General features: G+C 40.6%; 1 protein-coding gene across 10 annotated transcripts in view; it reads right to left on the minus strand.

Moving 5' to 3' along the window:
• Positions 1 to 7,225: 7,225 nt before the first annotated feature.
• The window catches only part of Prpsap2 (phosphoribosyl pyrophosphate synthetase associated protein 2), a 41,097-nt gene continuing 32,888 nt past the window's right edge, over positions 7,226 to 15,434 (minus strand). For all 10 annotated transcript variants that reach the window (XM_027922295.2, XM_027922291.2, XM_027922292.2 and 7 more), the window contains 4 exons: positions 13,675 to 13,823; positions 11,541 to 11,611; positions 8,979 to 9,125; positions 7,226 to 7,912 (listed from right to left, as the gene is read on the minus strand). In XM_027922295.2, the coding sequence (XP_027778096.1) occupies positions 7,754 to 7,912; positions 8,979 to 9,125; positions 11,541 to 11,611; positions 13,675 to 13,823 (526 nt within the window). In that variant the 3' untranslated portion in view covers positions 7,226 to 7,753. The remainder of the gene's footprint in view (positions 7,913 to 8,978; positions 9,126 to 11,540; positions 11,612 to 13,674; positions 13,824 to 15,434) is intronic.

Raw genomic sequence — 15,434 nt, forward strand, 5'->3', positions numbered from 1 at the left:
TACTCTTATATTTTTTGTCTAGGTGTTCTATTAAAAGTGGATGTTGACACCTGTAATCCCAGCTGCTCGGGAGGCTGAGACAGGAGGATTGCAAGTTCAAAGATAGCCTCAGCAAAAGCAAGGTGCTAAGCAACTCAGTGAGACCCTGTCTCTAAATAAATACAAAATAGGGCTGGGGATATAGCTCAGTGGTTGAGAGCTCCTGAGTTCAATCCCTGGTACCCCCGCCCCTCAAAAAAGTGGATGTTGAATTCTCTAACTCTTAGTGTTGAATTATGTATTCCTTCAATTCTGTCAGTTTTTTTCTTCATATATTTTGGGGTTCTATTTTTAGATGCATACATAATTGTTCTATCTTCTTGATGGATTGTCCCTCTTTATTATTAGGTAATGCCATTATCTCTTGCAGCAACATTTGTCTTAAGGGTCATTTTGTCTATGCAACCACGTTAACTATAGTTACTCTTTGCATCAGTATCTTTTTCTATCCTTTCACTTTCAACCTACTTATGTCTTGGGAGCTAAACCAAGCAAGACTCTTGTAAAATATAAAATATCACTTTTTAAAAATTCATTCCACCAAATGCTGTCTTTTAATTGGAAAGTCCAATCTATTACATTAGCATAATTACTGATAAGGAAGCACTTACCTCTGTCATTTTACTGTTTTCCATGTCTTATATTTTTTATGTTCCTAATTCTTTCACAACTTCCTTGTGTTATTGACATTTTCTGGTCTGCCATTTGATTCCTTCCTTTCTCTTATTGTGTTTTAAATTTATTTTCTTAGTGGTTGCCCTGAGGATTATAATTAATGGGATGGTCAATTTCATGTCCAAATTTGGCAAGGCTATATCTAGGTTTTGGTCAAACCAGTCTAGATGTTCTGAGGTATTTCTTTTTCTTTTTCTTTCTTTCTTTCTTTTTTTTTTTTTTTTTTTTTGATACTGGGGATTGAGTCCAGGGCCTTGCACATGCTAGGCAAGCACTCTGCCACTGACTATGTATCCCCAGCCTCTGAAGGTATTTCTTAAATGTAATTAGTATTTAAATCAGTAGGTTTTGAATAAGTGGGTTACCCCTCAAAACATGAGCAGGTCATACCCAATCAGTTGAAGACTTTCACAGGAAGAATAAATTCTGCCTTTGGACCTGAGACTACAACAGCAGCTCTTCCCCTGGACTCCAGGCTGCACTTGGAGTTTTGAACTTGCACCTGCAAGTTTTGGACTTGTCAGCTCCATCTTGAGACATCTTCCTTAAAATACATGGGTAGTGCTCTCTCTGCTAATCGGTTTTTGTCTGTTTTTCTCTATATACATAAAATCTCCTATTAATTGTTTCCCTGGAGAACCCGAATACACCTCAATTTATATCAATAGTTTTAACTAATTACCCACTTGTCAATTTGCATACAAAACTTTGCTCATCCATGAGGTACAGAAGGGAGCATTTATAAGCCTCCAAGGCTGCACAGTTCTGAAGTAGCAACAGTGAAGGTCCCATGTTAACAATGCAAATTTCAACTTTGATGGGCCTTGACATCGATGTGTATTACTTTATGTAAGTAACATAAGGAGTAGTAATTTCATATATGTGCAGAGCCACAACCATCATGGGGTGTTTGGTTGAGGCCTTGGATTCAAAGGAAAGATATTAGCTTTGGAATCACAGGCCTACGTTCAAATCCTGACCCTGACTGGTGGGAAAAGTCCTTTGCCTCTCCAGTTTCCTTGTACGTCCACTTCAGATGCTGTGACAGTGAGGGATAGTGAGTAATGTCCTGAGGGATGATGGTGCTTAATAAATGGTCCCTTCTGTTATTAGTTATCAGGATAGTCAGCCAATCCTGAAACTACCCCAAACCGGGCATAGTTGGGTCACTGAGCATCAGGTTCAGATGACTGCCAGGGTGCTCTCCTAATGGGGGCAACAGCCATTTTCTCATTGGGGTGTTCTTCTTCCTGCTGAGGAGGGTGTAAGCCACCTGAAAACTTAAAGTCTAAAATAATTAGTGAAGAACAAAACACAAAGAGCCAGAAATATATTTACAAAAGCGGAGCCCCTGATACATCCAGTCCAGGGAAGAGCTAGAACTAGACAAAGGAAAGACGGCTCTGGTGGTTATTTAAGGGGGTGCATCAGAGGCAGGGATAAGGTTTCAAGGGTAGATGTTTTGCAGTCAGCAGGTTGATTGGCATCGTGGCAGGTCACACCCATCTCAGGTGCCATGTGGGATCTTTGGCAGAGGGGAGGGGGAAGTTCACCTGCTTCAGGTGGTCTAACCCTGTGGAGGTGCCCCGGGAAGTTCCCAGTGCCAGACCTGTCCCCTCACTAGGCTACAATGTGCAGCACAGCCCACAGATGGCTCTCAACACTCTCCAGCTCTCCTGTGTCAAGGACTGCCAATTGGATTCAAAGGAAAGATATTAGCTTTGGAATCACAAATTGGCAGGCCTATTTAGGCAATGTGATTGAGATGAAGGGAAAGCACCGGCCTGGGAAGCAGGAATTCATTCTCCATCCTAGCTCGATTGGTCACAGTGGTGGGGCCTCAGAGGTAATGAAAGAAATTGTGAGAGCCAATGATGAATGCTCCTGGCACATAGTAATGGCTGAATTGGTGTTTATCCACCCACGACCCTTGGTGACCCATATGTGGTATGAGTTCCTTTGGGTATTCATCTTCACATCTTTCTAAATCCCAGTTTAACCCACAAGTTCATTATCCAGAGACAAATTTTCTCATTACACATATTTTTTTCCATTCACTTCCCTTCTGCAAATTTTTTTTTTTTGAGGTACTGGGGCTTGAACCCAGGGGTGCTCGAGCAGTGAGAGACATCCATAGCTTCACTTTTTTTTTTTTTTTTTTTTTAGTTAGAATCTCTCCAAGTTGCCCAGGCTGGCCTTGAACTTGCAATCCTCCTGCCTCAGACTTGCTGGAATTACAGGCATGCATCACAAAACCCGGCCCCTATTCTGCAAATTCTGACTTTTCTTCATGGACACATGGAAGAACACCCCATTGAACACAGCTGCAGAGGAAACCCATTGGAAAGAGTTTGAAAGCACGCTTCCTCTCATACGGCATCTAGAGCACGGCCCATGCTTGCCTTTTGCTAGACAATGTGAATGGGCCCGGGCCACTGGGCTTAATTCCCACATGGAAGTTCCTAAGGCCAATTGTAAAGTGTTGTCACTAGTTTCAAAGCTAGACTACATGGTGACTTCCTTCTCATTCATATGTAACAGAAAGTGATGAGACAGAATCCACAGGGCAGAAGTGGAGAAAAGCCAACATGGTAGTACCTGGAGAGGGGACATTCACTGCTGAAGTTTTTCGGGCCCATTTTAGTTACCCTGGTGAGACTGGCTGGCTCCTCTCACTGGTTGTGACACCAGTTTCCAAAGCTCTGTTTCCATATGTAATTAACTAATTGAGAGGATGACAAACTAATGACTAGAGCCACAGAGGTCAAAGTGGCTGTCAATGTATTGTTCTTTTTTTTTTTTTCTAAATTAACCAATTAATTTACTTGATCTAATTTGTTATACATGACAGCAGAATGCATTTCAATTTACAGTACACAAATAGGGCACAGTTTTTCATTTCTCTGGTTGTACACAAAGTACAGTCACACCATTTGTGTCTTCATACATGTACTTAGGGTAATGATGTCCATCTCATTCCACCATCTTTCCTACCCCCATTCCCCCTCCGTACTCCTCCCTCTCCTTTTCCCTATCCAAAATTCCTCCATTCCTCCCATGCTACCCCGCCACCCCCACTATGGATCAGCATCCACTTATCAGTGAAAACATTCGGCCGTTGGTTTTTGGTTCACTTGGTATGATATTCTCCAACTCCATTCATTTACCTGCATATGCCATGATTTATTCTCTTTTAATGCTGAGTAAAATCCATTGTGTATATATCACATTTTCTTTATCCATTCATCTACTGAAGGGCATCTAGGTTGGTTTCACAGTTTAGCTATTGTGAATTGTGCTGCTATAAGCAATGATGTGGCTGAGTCACTGTAGTATGCAATCTTTAATTCCTTTGGGTATAAACCGAGGAGTGGGATAGCTGGGTCAAATAGTTTCGATTCCAAGTTTTCTAAGTAATCTCTATATTGCTTTCCAGATTGGTTGCACAAATTTGCAGTCCCACCAGCAATGTATGAGTGTGCCTTTTTCCCCATAGCCTCACCAACATTTATTCTTGCTTGTATTCTTAATAGCTGCCATTCTGACTGGAGTGAGATGAAATAGTTTTGATTTGCATTTCTCTAATTGCTAGAGATGTTGAACATATTTTCATATATTTGTTGATTGATTGTATATCTTCTTCTGAGAAGTGTCTGTTCAGTTCCTTGGCTCATTTATTGATCAGGTTTTTTTTTTTTTTTTTAGTGTTAAATTTTTTGAGTTCTTTCTATATCCTGGAGATTAGTGCTCTATCTGATGTGTGTGTGGTAAAAATTTGCTCCCATACTGTAGGCTCTCTCCTCACCTTACTGGTTGTTTCGTATTGCTGAGAAGCAGCTTTTCAGTCTGAATCCATCCTATTTATTGATTCTTGATTTTATTTCTTGCCCTTTAGGAGTCTTGATGAGGAAGTAGGGGCCTAATCTAACATGACGAAGATTTGGGCCTACTTTTTCTTCTATTAGGCACAGGGTCTCTGGTCTAATTCCTAGGCCTCTGATCCACTTTGAGTGAAGTTTTGTGCATGGTGAGAGAGTGGGGTTTAATTTCATTTTGCTACATATGGATTTCCAGTTTTCCCAGCACCATTTGTTGAAGAGGCTATCTTTTCTCCAATGCATGTTTTTGGCACCTTTGTCTAGTATGAGATAACTGTATTTATGTGGGTTTGTCTCTGTGTCCTCTACTCTGTATCATTGTCTATAATAGTCTATTTTGGTGCCAATACCATGCCATTATTGTTACTATTGCTATGTAGTATACATAGTTTAAGGTCTGGTATTGTGAAGGAACCTGCTTCACTCTTCTTGCTAAGGATTGCTTTGGCTATTCTGAGTCTTATTTTTCCAGATGTATTTCATGATTGCTTTTTCTGTTTCTATGAGGAATGTCATTGGGATTTTTTTTTTTAAAGAGAGAGAGAGAGAGAGAGAGAGAAAGAGAAAGAGAGAGAGAGAGAGGAGAGAGAGAAGGGAGAGAGAGAAAAATTTTTAATATTTTTCTTTCAGTTTTTCGGTGGACACAACATCTTTATTTTTTTATGTGGTGCCGAAGATTGAACCCAGCGCCCTGCGCATGCCAGGCGAGCGGGTTACCACTTGAGCCACATCCCCAGCCTGTCATTGGGATTTTGATTGGAATCGCATTAAATCTGTATAGTGCTTTTGGTAGTATGGTCATTTTGACAATATTAATTCAGCCTATCCAAGAACAAGGGAGATAGATCTATCTTCTAAGGTCTTCTTTAATTTCTTTAGTGTTCTATAGTTTTCATTGTAGAGGTCTTTCACCAGTTTTGTTGATTTCATTTTGCAACATATGGATTTCCAGTTTTCCCAGCACCATTTGTTGAAGAGGCTATTTTTTTTTTTTTTGAGGCTATTACAATGGGGTAATTTTCCTAGTCTTTCCTTCAGAGGATTCATTGTTGATATATAGAATTGCATTTGATTTATGGGTATTGATTTTATATCCTGAAACTTGGCTGAATTCACTTATTAGTTCTAGAAGTTTTCTGGTGGAATTTTTTGGATTCTCTAAGTATAGAATCATGTTATCAGCAAATAGTGATAAAAAGTTTGAGTTCTTCTTTCCTATCTTTACCCTTTAAATTTGCTCTGGCTAGAATTTCAAGGACTATGTTAAATAGAAGTGGTGAAAGAGGGCATCCCTGTCTTGTTCTACGTTTTAGAGGGAATGCTTTCAACTTTCTCTATTTAGAATGATGTTGGCCTTGAGCTTAGCATAGGTAGCTTTTTACAATATTGAGATATGTTCCTATTATCCCAATGTAGTATTCTTAAATCCCATTTATTTGTGAAGATCATGGTTTTCAATTTCTAGGGACATATTCATAAAGGCAAGGGCACTTCTTCAAAGTTAATGGCTCTATCATTAACTGAATTTGAAAACTTAGGGGGGTTGAAACACCATTTTCCAAGCTCTTTTTTTGTTGTTGTTGGTACCAGGGATAGAACCCAGAGGCGCTTAACTACTGAGCCACATCATCAGCCCTTTTTATTTTTGAGACAGTCTCACAAAAATTGCTAAGACTGGCTTTGAACTCACAATCCTCCTGCCTCAACTTCCTGAGCTGCTGGGACTACGCGGCATGTGCCACGGCTTTTTATTTTTTTACTAAAATGGCAAGGTGGGCACCACTTGGTGTTGGAGGAGGTGAGTGACCATCACATGCTCAGGGCAGCTTCTAAGTCTTCAGTGCTTCTGCACACATGGGATTCCAGGCTTGCTCTGGCAAACCTGAGTTACTGCTTTCTGAGGGTCACTGAGAAACCCCACTATGGAAAACAGTGACTCATCTTAATTTTGTGCTAAATCAACTGCTATTTTAGTCCAGATTGTAAGACAGGCAGAAAAAAAGGTTTCTCTTTCTTGTAAGAAAGTCTATGCTTCCTCCCTGGATTGGCTGGGAGTGCCACTGAGTGAGCAGCCTAAGGGAAATCCTCATCCACTGGCCTACCTCTGGGGTCCCAGCATTCCTTAGAAGCCTGTCTGCTATACTCTAAGGGAGAAGGTCGGAGTTCTAAACTTGAAACTTTAAAATTAGACAATCTGTAGACCCTTGACATGGACAAAGTTCCCATTATTTACCATTTGTTATGCTCCCCTATCTCAGAGCATGTCACCCCCCCCCCCCCCCCCCCCCCGGGCCTGCAGTGGCATATACTGATGCAAGAATGGTTATGTTCTAGTAAAGGAGGAAAGCCAGATGCAGAGGGCTGCTCATGCCCCCTCCATCACATTTTGCCCTAAGATTCAAACTTCTCCTGCTTCAGTCAAGTGATTTCACATCACAACTTGCAGGGTCTCCAATCAATCATCAGAATAGGGAGCACTGCCCTGCTAAGAGGCTACCTACCTCCAAGGAGGCTACTGCACCTTCTGCAAGTTTATGCAGAAAACTTAACAAGCTGATGAACATTTCAGCATCCATAGCACATATATTCTGCTTACATTTTATTTTAGTTATAGAACAACTGCCCAGACACAATTTTAAAAAACACACACAAACACATATTTTTATTCCTTCTTTTGTTGCAGAAAATAAATACAACCACATATTCCATATGCTTGTCTATAAAAGCATTTCTAAAAACATCATTTACTTGAGTCAACAGTATAATCTTTTTGGCTTTTCAATTGCAGGTATCAGAGTAAATTATTTGAACATTTTTGGACACTTGGCTCAAACAACTTTGGAAAAAGGCTGTTTGTAGGCTTAAAAATCTTATTCCAAAGTTTTTTTTAATAGTTACACTAAAAACAACCACATTTTAACTTATTTAAGAGGAGAATAGTTTTTCTTTTATAAAAATTGCTCCCAAAACTCAAATACCCAACCCAACATAAAAAGTTTTGTCTGTCTTCCCAGGAATCCATGGGGAGGGGTGGGGGGAGGGGTGAGGAACAGCAGCACAGGGTTCCGTCAAGTACATCCAGCCCTAGCCAGAAGGGTCCTCACAGCATTCATGCCTGTGCTTCCAGTTTGGCCCTTGGGAGTTTTAAAAAGGACAGCCTTTTAGTCATCTAAGCCTATGTTTCTGAAAAGGTAGGACATAGACTCTCCATTGTGAATGCGACGGATGGCTTCTGAGAGGATCATACTGATATCCACAGTTTTGATCTTGGGACACTGAAGCTTCTGAATTTCATGTGGAATTGTATTGGTAACCACCACCTAAGAATCAAGAGGAAAAACCAAGAGCATCAGAAAGTCAAGTAGCTTCTGGGGCTGGGGGTGTAGCTCAGTGATAAGAGAGCAGGCTTGACATGTATGAGCCTTATGTTCCATGCCCAGCACTGCAGAAAAGGAAAAGAACACTAAACAATTGAAAACTAAAAGCTAAGCAGCTTCATGGCTTGATCTGAAAATGTGATGCATTTTCAAATATGTGAGGTCCTACTTAACAGGACGGGGGTGGAGTGGTCTCCCCTCCTTTCAATAAGCTTTCCAATCAACGTGAAGCTATCCGTGTCTCTTGGGTTAAGATTTGATAACTTCACACCTACTAGGATAGTTATGGCTAAAAACACAGATGATAACAAGTGCTGGGGAGGATGTGGAGAAACTGGAGCCCCCTCACTGCTGTTAGGACTGTGAGTTGCTTAAGCTGCTTTAGAAACCTGTCTAGTAGCACCTTAAAAGTTTACATATTAAGTTACCATATAAACTAGCAATCTCTCTCCTAGGAATATGTACCCAGGAGAGCTGAAAACACATCCACACAAAAACTTACATATCAGGGTTCATAGAAGTATCGTTCATAATAGTAAAAAAGTACAAACTGAACTCAAGTTTCCAGCAATTGATGGAGAAACAAAATGTAGCACATACCACAGAATATTATTCAGTCATAAAAAGGAACCAAGTATTGATCCATGCTACAAAATGAATGAACCTTGAAAATATTATGCTAAGTAAAGAAGCTAATCTCAAGTGATGACATACTGTATGATCTCACTTCTGTGGTAATCATTACACAATTTTGGATTCTCTAAAAACCATCAGATTATATACTTTAAGTGAATGAATTCTATGATATGCAAATTTTATGTCACAAAGCTGTGATTTTTTAAAAAAAGTGGTATTCAAGCTGCTTATAGTCAATGAAATGCAACTTTAACCCATGTTTAAATTCATTTTTAGCACAAATGAGCATCCTCTTGTACCAACTCTCTGTGCCTCAGATTTTGGAGATGCCAATGCCCGGGCAAGTGCACCCACATTAACCAGGGCCCATTACCTCATCAATGGCAGACTCTTCAATCAGCCGGGGTGCGTCTGAAGACAGCAAACCATGAGTCGCCATCACGAAGATCTTATATGCACCTCTTTCCTTCAGGGTCTCTGCTGCAGCAAGAAAGCTGTCGACATCATCGATGATGTCATCCTGTCAAATCACAGGTGGAGCAAAGGGCATATGAACACTTGCAAGGGTGGGCTAGACAACCAAAGGAAAGGGGCTGCCTAAGTGTATGTGACAGATCTTCCGCGTTCAGTTTTAACACATGCAGGTGTCATGTCACCAGGCCCCACAATGTCTCTCCAGGCCTCTACCACAAGCTGCCTCCTGAACAGCACTCATTATTTCCAGGGCTGCAGTCTCGACAACCTAGGCTCATTGGGGAAAGGGCTGTTTCCATCCCTGTATGTGACTGGCCAGAGCCATACCCTTTCTTCAGTGCAGGTGCTTGAGGTGTGTCTTGGATGATTTTTTAAACGCAGAGGGAAATTGTTTGAAGATGCTTTTTACTCAAGGTAATGGAACTGTGCCTCTATCCCTCAGTTTTTTCCTTGCCATTTTTCCTTATTTTCCAAATTTTCTTCACTGAGCGTATGAGAAATATGCTTTTTTATATGCTTTTACAATGGGAAAAACAAATGATGATTGCAGTTTTTAATAATAAGACATCCTATCAAATGCTTTCTAATGTATAGACCACAGGTTCCTGGAGTTCTTTTATGGTATCAAGCATTGTCTAGAGTTGAATAAATATTCACGTATTTATTTTACATGTATTACTCTTTTCAGATGTAGACTGATAATAATATGATCAAAAAATACAGATATCACTTAAAAGTTCTCTTGGTAAAACAGTATCTTGTGAGACTAAACTGGCAACCACCATGCAAACCAGCAAATGCAACTGTGGGCATTAACCCAGAGAAGCCCATACAGGAACGTGCATAGCAGTTTTATTTATAATGCCTGAAAACTGAAATCAGCTCAAATGTCCTTCAATAAGCAGTTGAACAATGATACCTACATATCACGAAATACTGCCTAGCAATAAAAAGGAAAAAATTATTAAAATACAAAATGACTTGGAGCGATCCCAAAGGAATCATGTTAATAAAAATAAAATCAATCTCAAAAAAAGTTTATAAACTATACATTTCATGCATATGACATTCTTAAAATAAGAATTATAGAGGCGGGGACAGATCAGTGATAGCTAGGAGTCAGGGATCAGATGGGAGAAGATGAAGGTGCAACCATGATGGGGTGGCATCAAGGAACTTTGTGACGATGGAATAGCTCTGTACCTTGACTGCAGTGGTGGTTACACACACACACACACACACACACACGTGCACGTGCGTGCACACAGGACATGAAAGTGGTGCTATCTAATGGTGCTGTGTTTGACCCACAGCACCACAAAAATAAATAAAATGAGCTGTGTGCCTCATAGTACTGTTAATTTCAGGTTGTGTTACTGTATCATAATTCAGCAAGAAGAGGAAGCTGGTTCAGGAGTACAAAGAACCTCCCTGCACGTTTTTTTCCCCTACTTCCTATGACTCTATAATTACTTCAGAGTGATTTATTATAGCTCTTGCCAATTAAATAATAAATTAACAGAGAGCTATTACCCTGTACTGGAGATAAATTTTTAATTTGAAAAAGGAACAAACAAAATCACCAAGAACTGGGGAAGACACGGGGTACCCCTTGAGGAGCTGGGAAAATTGTTGCGACCACTTTGGAAATACTGGGCAGCACTAGTAAAGTTCCAAGTGTGCATGCAGCAGGCTCATCAATTCAATCCCAGGCTCCTAGAAATTGACACATGGATGCACTCAGAAACAGGTACAAGAATGTTCAAATATTATTTGGAAATAGAAAAAAAACTGTATGCTCAGTGCTGTAACACCATCCAGCAGTGAAAAAAAGAACGTGCAACTCCACGTCAGTAGGCAGGTGAAGCTCAAAAAACAGTGCTGGACAAAAGAGTATACAGAGACATCAACTGAAGTCATGTCAACAAGCAGAGCAAAATAATATGGCATTTAGGGATACACGTTGTTATGCAGACTGTAAAGATAAGCAAGGACAAGGACTGATGATTCTCAGGCTAGTGACAACCTGAGAATGGGAGAAGAAAGAGGCTAGAGAAAGGCCAGGCAAGGATTCCAGGGCACCTTGCTACATGGCTCTCTCAAGTGGAGCAGTGAGAACCAGGTGTTCGTTCTAGTCTTTTTAAAACTATCCACACAGGCAGTAAGTACACCCTTTGTGTACATTGGTTTTATAACATATAAAACGATATGTTTTTGTTTATGTGTTTGTGTGTGACGCTGTGAGTGGAACTCAGGGCTTCCTGCATGCTAAATAGGTGTTCTATCATTGAGCTACATCCCCAGCTCCTAGTGTGTGTTTTAAAACAGTTATAATCAACTTTGTTTTGTACTTTACTTACTTGGCTGCACCATCATACATATATGTGCACAGTTAATAAGTCAACAGCATAACAATAGTACATATTCCAATTAATAATAATAATAAAAGAGGTCTCCGTACCACAATGATGGCAATCCTTCCTCCAACGTCACCAACGACTGTGATCGGGGGCTTTTCTTTAGGAATCAGCACTGGTCAGAATAAAATACATACAGCAAAGTTGTATTTATTATTAAAAAGTAAGTCTTCAAGAAGTTAATGTCTCATAATTAAAAACTCCCCACACACTAGGAAGAAAAGGGAACTTCCCTAATTTCATAAAGAACAACTGGGATAAATAAAGAATTAAAAAAAAAAAAAGAGTAACAACCCAATTAAAAATTGGACAAAGGATACAAATACTTGAAAACATGAAGGTATGTAACATCATTAGTCATGAGGGAAAAGCAAACCAAAATCACAATAAGATGCTATTTCACACTGACTACGACAGTGATAATAATAATTTAAAAAATCAGAAAATAAGCACTAAGCATTAGAGATATTGAAACCCTTGTGCATTGCTAACCCTAATCCTAACCATTTTAATGGTACCCTGGGAGTTCCCCCAAAAGTTCAACACAGAATTACTAATTACCAGTCCCATTCCTCAGCATAAACCAAGAGCAAGGGAAGCTATGTGCCTACAGGCGCTTGTACATGAATGCACAAGGCAGCCTTTCCTCCCAAAGGTGGAAACAACTCAAGTCTCTATGAAATGATGAATGAACAGTGTGACACAATGACACAATGGAACTCAAGCACCTTGGGGCAGGATGATTTATAGGCTCTGCTGCCCACATCCTGGAGCAGTGCTGCTGGACTGCCCTATCAGTGGCTCAGGACGCTCCTCTGGATGGCATGGGCAGTAAACCACGGGGGCATCTCTGTGCAGTACGTCTCCATGGCTGTAGAGGGTATGTGCTGCGAGGCGTGGATGCCTCCACCTAGATAACAAGGATGCCCCGGAGAGCCTTGGGGCCCAGACAGAAAAGAGGTACAGGGGTGGTGCTGCCATGGAGAGCCAATACTAGGGCAATGCCCAGTGGAGTCATGGGGGCAGGGCTGCCCCTGAGACCCCAGACTGCTAGAGCCACCAGCATGCAGCTTGAGCCTGAGAAGCGGGCGACATGGGAGAAACACTCCATGAGGGGCCACCCAGCAAGGATGTGGGAGTGGGGCCTCCCAGGGCCTTGCAGGCCCAGTCCAGACACAGTGTGTCAGGAAGGTGGCACATGGAGTCAGAAAAGATTGTTCTGGAGACTTAAGATTTAATGATGCTTACCCTGTTGGGTTTTGGGCTTGGTCGGGACCTGTTCCTTCTCTCGTCTGTTTCTTCTTTTTGGAAGGGAAATGTGCAGCTTAAGTCTGTCCCACCACTACGCTTGGAAACCTATGACCTGCTTAACTTTGCAGGTTCACATCTGGAGTGAAATTTGCTTCAGATGACTCCCATTCATATTTGAGTAAGTGATTTTGCGTGAGACTTGGGGACTTAATGCCAAAACTAAGCTAAGATTTAACTGGAGTCGACACTGGGCACCATGGATGGGATGCATTGTATTTTGCAATGAGGTGGCTGTAAATTTCAGGGGTGGGGTGGGGGTTGAAGGTGAAATGGTGTGCTCTCATGGCTGCATCCCTCCTGATTCATTTTGTTACAGCAGCCTGAGCTAAGATGGGTCGATATACAATCTTGTATGCTGCCTTATTCACTTACATTGCTCAGATTTCCTTGTTTCCAGGTGGAATTGATTATTTCACAGGCTGCATAATTAGCCACACCGACACAACATAATTTATTAAGCCCTATCCTCTGCTAGATCAATTAAACATGTCCAAAATTTTGCATAAAATATAATACTGTGGTGAATAACTTTTATGTAATAATAAGCTTTTCACTTTCATTAAAGTACACTCTAAGGTATACTGCTGAATGAATGAATGAAATTTCCTAAAGTACCACATGGAGTTTAAAGAGTTTGAACATCTTCCTAGGCCTTGCAATGACAGGATAAACTGCTTTTAGAGGGCTCTACTACTCAGGCCTGCAAAAGTGCATCATTATAGTGAAGCCAGGAAAGGCATGAATCAGCTTTTATGCCAATCCAAAAAACAAAAAGAAAAGTTCACATTAAAAAACAACAAACAAATAGCACACTTCAGTTAGCTATACAATCAGGGGAAAGTGACAAAGAGATGCTGCAGCACTTACTGGGGATCTCTAAGCTGGGGTGGATGGCAGCCACACTCCTGACCATGGGTGGGGAGTGCCGTCCATCAACCAAGTCTGACTCAGCATCCTGTGCTTCTCCATGAATCACAGCGATTCCCAGGCGGAGGCGCTCAGCAAAAGACTGTGCCCTGAGGAAAAGCATTAGATGCAAAATCAAAACTCATGTAGCACCTGTTCTTTGCCCATGTATTGGGGGGGGGGGGCATCCTGAGGACACAAGTTAGATGCAGTTTTCAAAGGAATAATGATAAAAAGAGAATAAAATAACCTCCAGAATATCTGAATGCAGGATTAAGTATGGAGAGACCATAACAGATGTGCCCCTCTGGCTGTAGGCACAAATGGTGGGTGGCAGCCTGGTCTTACCTGCAATCAATCACTAAGACAGCCTGATTATGTTAGGTAATTGCCTCTCAGCCTCAGTTCCTCTCCTGTCACTACTCATGCTACTTACCTTCCTTTCAAAACCACATGAGACATAGCACATCAAATATTTGTCAAAGTATTATGCATTAATTTTTAAATAGATTTATGAAGTATGATGGAGATATGAGAAACTGCACTTTTAAAGTGCACAATCTCATAAGTGTTGATATATGTACGCCCACAGAAGCATTAGCACACTGAAGACAATGAACTCTACATCACTGTAGAGCATATTCTTGTGTTTCTTTGTAATTCCGCAGTATGTATTCTGTTGTCTGACTTCTTTCACTTAACATAATGTTATACTGTCTTTATCAAGAGTTCACTCCTTATTTTCAATGCCGAGTAATACTCCACTGTATGAATATATTGCAGCTTAACCATTTACTTTGTGATAGATTTTGGGTTGCTTCCAGCTGTTTTAGCAAATGAAGCTGCTAAGAACATTCATGGGTTGACCTCTGTATAGGCATATGCTTTCATTTCTCTTGGGTAAATACCTAAGAAAGGAATGGCTGGAACACATAGTAACAATATATTTAACTCTTCGAAAGATGGCCAACCTGTTTTCCAAAGTAGTTATACCATATTACATTCCCATGAGCAGTATTGAGAGTTCCAGTTCCTCCACATCCTCAGCAACACTTGATATGGCCAGTCATTTAATATAATCCATTCCAAAAGTGTGTGGTGGTACATCATGCTGGTTTAATTTGGATTTTCCTAATGGCATTCAGCATCTTGTCATGTTCTTACCTGCCATCCATATATATTTTTTGCTAAAAAATTTGTTTATCCCTTGCCAGTTTTTTTTAACAGGTTGTTTGTTGGTATAATTAGCTCTACTGACCCAACATAATTTACCATGCTCTGTCCTCCGCTAAACCACCTATTTTGCGTGAAATATAACACTATGGTGAATAGCTTTTTAAAATGAAAACTTTTTGCTTATGTTAACATACACTCTAGGATATACTAGGATACTCTAAGATATGACCAACTTTTTTCTCTCACGAACTGAGTTTTTGGTGTCATATCCAAAAATATAATTGCCTAGGAAGTGGAGATGTAGCTTAGTAGTACAGCACTTGCCTAGTGTACATGAGGTCCTTGGATTCAATCCCTGTTACCTAGCCCACTGCCCCCCCCCCAAAAAAAAAAAAATAAAAGAAAAAAGAGTAACAGCAAACCGCAAATCATAGACATCTTGCCTCATTCTTGATCTTAGGGGAAAATTGATCAATCTTTCAGTAGTAAGTGTGATGCTGGCCGTCAGTTTTTCAGATTCTCTTAAAAGTTTTCATCAGGAATAG

This window comes from Marmota flaviventris, chromosome 17, assembly GCF_047511675.1.
Source record: "Marmota flaviventris isolate mMarFla1 chromosome 17, mMarFla1.hap1, whole genome shotgun sequence".
NCBI lineage: Eukaryota > Metazoa > Chordata > Mammalia > Rodentia > Sciuridae > Marmota > Marmota flaviventris.